Source organism: Myotis davidii, unplaced genomic scaffold (assembly GCF_000327345.1).
Source record: "Myotis davidii unplaced genomic scaffold, ASM32734v1 scaffold534, whole genome shotgun sequence".
NCBI lineage: Eukaryota > Metazoa > Chordata > Mammalia > Chiroptera > Vespertilionidae > Myotis > Myotis davidii.
The window spans coordinates 5,026,920-5,030,371 of NW_006286678.1; the positions used below are offsets into that span (position 1 = coordinate 5,026,920).

General features: G+C 40.1%; 1 protein-coding gene and 1 pseudogene across 2 annotated transcripts in view; one reads left to right on the forward strand and one right to left on the reverse strand.

Moving 5' to 3' along the window:
• The window catches only part of GNE (glucosamine (UDP-N-acetyl)-2-epimerase/N-acetylmannosamine kinase), a 51,205-nt gene that overhangs the window by 15,231 nt on the left and 32,522 nt on the right, over nt 1–3,452 (forward strand). The window contains exon 2 of one of the 2 annotated variants that reach the window (XM_006758490.1): nt 784–989. In XM_006758490.1, the coding sequence (XP_006758553.1) occupies nt 784–989 (206 nt within the window). Of the gene's footprint in view, nt 1–783; nt 990–2,260; nt 2,340–3,452 lie in introns of those variants that run through there. The other variant, XM_015560525.1, reaches the window with a different exon arrangement.
• Nucleotides 1,113–2,274, reverse strand: LOC102758521 (annotated as a pseudogene).

Consider the following 3,452-nt stretch of genomic DNA (forward strand, 5'->3'; position numbering starts at 1 on the left):
AAAATCGCATAACAGCAAAATCGCATAACAGCCGAGCATACACCCAGCAGCTCTGCTGATGCCTGAACGGTATGTGGAATGAAGTGGGCGGGCATCGGGAGGCCACTATGGCACGGGGCAAGCACTATGGGCAGTCTATCTGAAGTGTACCTGGCATATAAGACGACCCCCCACTTGGAGGCATATTTTTCAGGGCCAAAAAATCGTCTTATACGCCGGCAAATACGGTAATAAAGAGCTGATGAAGGAAAAAAAAAGAGCTGATGTTTGTTTGCCTTTTAAATGATATTTGATTTATGTCACTCATTTTTAATTGCATACCAGTATTTCTTTTTTTTTAATCCTCACCTGAGGACATGCTTAGAAGGAGGGAAGAAGAGAGAGAGAGAGATAAAGAAAGAGAAACATTGTCGGTTGCCTTCTGTATTCTCCCTGACTAGGGATCTGATGGAGCTCCCAACCCAGGTATGTGCCCTGACTGGGAATCGATGGGCAATCTTTCGGTGCATGGTGCACAGGATGACGCTCAACCAACTGAGCCACTCCGGCCAGGTGTTTCACAGTATATTTTCTTAATTGTGAGAGAAAGGGGTGGAGTTATAATTAGTCAGCTGGGATTTCATAACTGGATATACCAGTGGCTGTGTCACTCACAAGTACGGTGGGAAAACGGTTAAAAATCACCATGCTAAACAGTGGATAAGGACTTAAAATCGTAAAATTCTGTTTATATCTAGGACCTTTCATTCTGATCATGAATCATTTTTATTTTTGTACCTTCAGAAACTGTATTTTAAGAACTTTTCAAAAAGAAAAAATCAAGTCATGGAGAAGAATGGGAATAATCGGAAGCTTCGGGTTTGTGTTGCTACTTGCAACCGTGCTGATTATTCTAAACTTGCACCGATCATGTTTGGCATTAAAACGGAACCTGAGTTCTTTGACCTGGATGTCGTGGTGCTTGGCTCTCACCTGATCGATGACTATGGGTAAGATGAAAGCATTTTCTTATGCTACTCTTCATTGCAACATTGTGTCCTGAAGAGAGCTTGGATCCAGGAACTACTATGTGGATCTAGCTTCAAATCCTAGTTCTACCACTTAGGTGTTTTTACTCTTTTGAACTAAGTTTTTTACTGACCTTCCCGTTGGAAGCACACTATCATTGTGTACACAATGTTCTTAGAGTGGTATCACAATAGGAGCATCTTAGTAACATTTAAAAATATGCCTTATAGGGTTGCAATATTGATTCAAATATTCTTTCCTGAAAATAATCAATGAGGCATATTTGTCCCCAATCACTCTTTTGTTAAAATGCTTTCCCTGTTTAAGGATTTTTGTTCCATCTTCTTTTTATTGATTATTTTTTGTCTTGCATGGGTTAAGATGTGAGATTTCAGGTTATTTGACTGGACAAAGCTCCTGTGACAGCCTTCATAGGAACACACAAGAGCCCTCTCCCCGGGTGTGGACGCATAAGTGTATGCAAGTTGAAGGCCAGGGAAAAGCGTTTCCTGCACCCTTTAAAAGTGCACTGAAAAGGCCTCTTTCCAGGATGAGCCATAAAACGTCTTTAGTTTGGAGCTCTCAGGAAATTCTTTCCCACATTCCACACATGTGGTTGCAGGGCCATGAATGAGGTGGAGATGCTTTCTCACGGAATTTCTCGTCTTCAGCGCTCTTGCGCATTCACTCTGAGGACAAACACATTTTTCTGGAGCATCACATTCTCCATTTTTTCTTGGCTTATTTCTAGCAAATTCTACAAGCCGGGTAGGATCTACCAGGCCTAGTGTTGGGTGTTCTCCAGGAGGAAGCTTCTTGCCTGTCATGTGCTTAGAATGCTCAACAAGTGATTTCTCTCCCACATTCTGTTGAGAAAGTTCTTGTTTTGCACCCCCTTTCCATGTATTGCAAGGAACATTCAGAAAGGGAGTTTGCATCATCAAAAACCTGTTGAGAAAACTGTTGCTCTGACCCACCTCTCAGGCAGTGGAAGGACTTAAGAAATACGTCCTCTTCCAGGATGGGTTTGGAAAACACCTCATATGATGCACTCTATGTAACAGAGAAGGGATCCTCTTTACCAGCCTGATAGCTAATCTCCTGGTCCCCATCTTCATCCCACAAGGCCCTCATCACCATGAGGGGCTCCTGCTGGGCTGGCTCTGGTGTGGCTGGATTTGGCTTATTCCCACCGAGGGCCCTTCTGCCCAGGCCTTTCCGTCCACGTGTCTCTGTCCTTGTGTTCAGTTGCTGCTCCATGCTGTCCTGTGGTTCCTCCTCAGAGGTTGGCACCAGGATATATCAACCACTTCCAGGTAGCAGTGATCTGGGTAAGTCTTCAGCAGGCACCTGCAGACTGTCAGAATATGAGAGCAGGGTCTACTTCTGTCCTATTCACAGGTCCCAGCACTTAGCACAGTTGTCCCTTGATATTGTGTCACTCATTCTACTTCCTATTCCATTTCCTTTCAGAGCAAAGACAAGGAGGAAGGTACTTTACTCCCAATGGCATTTAAAATCTCTACCACTTAGTTTTTATGTGGCCTTAGAGAGGTAGCTTAGCATCTCTGAGGCTCAGATTTCTCAATTATAAAATGGAATGCAAACCTTTGATGTAGATTATTGTGAAGAATGGAGATAGTGATATAGAGAATTCATGACAATGATGCTGCTTAATGGATGCTTGATAAATATCTATTAATATTATATGTTATATTAAGGAGAAATGGCACTTATATATTGTGTGATATAATAATGTGATTTCATGTTATCTGTTTTGTGAGTTCTAATGGTAATTCGACATTAAAACTGGTATATAGATCAACAGCATATAAAGTAGTAGATATGGAACAAGATTTAAAAAATCTAAGTTATTTACTAGGCAAAGTAAAATGTTATATTACCATTGATATTTATTTTGATGACATTAGGTTTGTTGTTGATCAGAGGTGAAATATTAAAAATGAAAATTGGGAAATTTTTGAAGGAGCAGAATATATAAACCAAAGATGAACATTCATTTTGTTATATGTAATAAGTAACAGTTAGCGCACCCTTGTGGCATGAAAATGTTAATGCACTCTCCAAAGATCAGAAATACAATATTAAATGTGAAAACAGCTTGTGTTAAAGTAAAATTGTTTTTTTCAGACTGTTCTTTAAAAACAAGATAATTACAATAGCATAAACAAATAAATAAAAACCTATCTCCAAAAACCAATTTAGCTATTTTCTCTAAGAACTTAGAGTAGAGAAGAAATTTATGGACAGCTTAAAATTTAATAGCTTTTGGAGAAACTAAGATGGCGGCAGAGATAAACACCGGGAAATTAATGCCGCTCACAACAATTGATTAATACCTAAGAAAAACAATACGGACATCATCCAGAACCACAGGAAGCCTGGCTGACTGTAAATTCTACAACTAGAAGGAAGGAAAGACA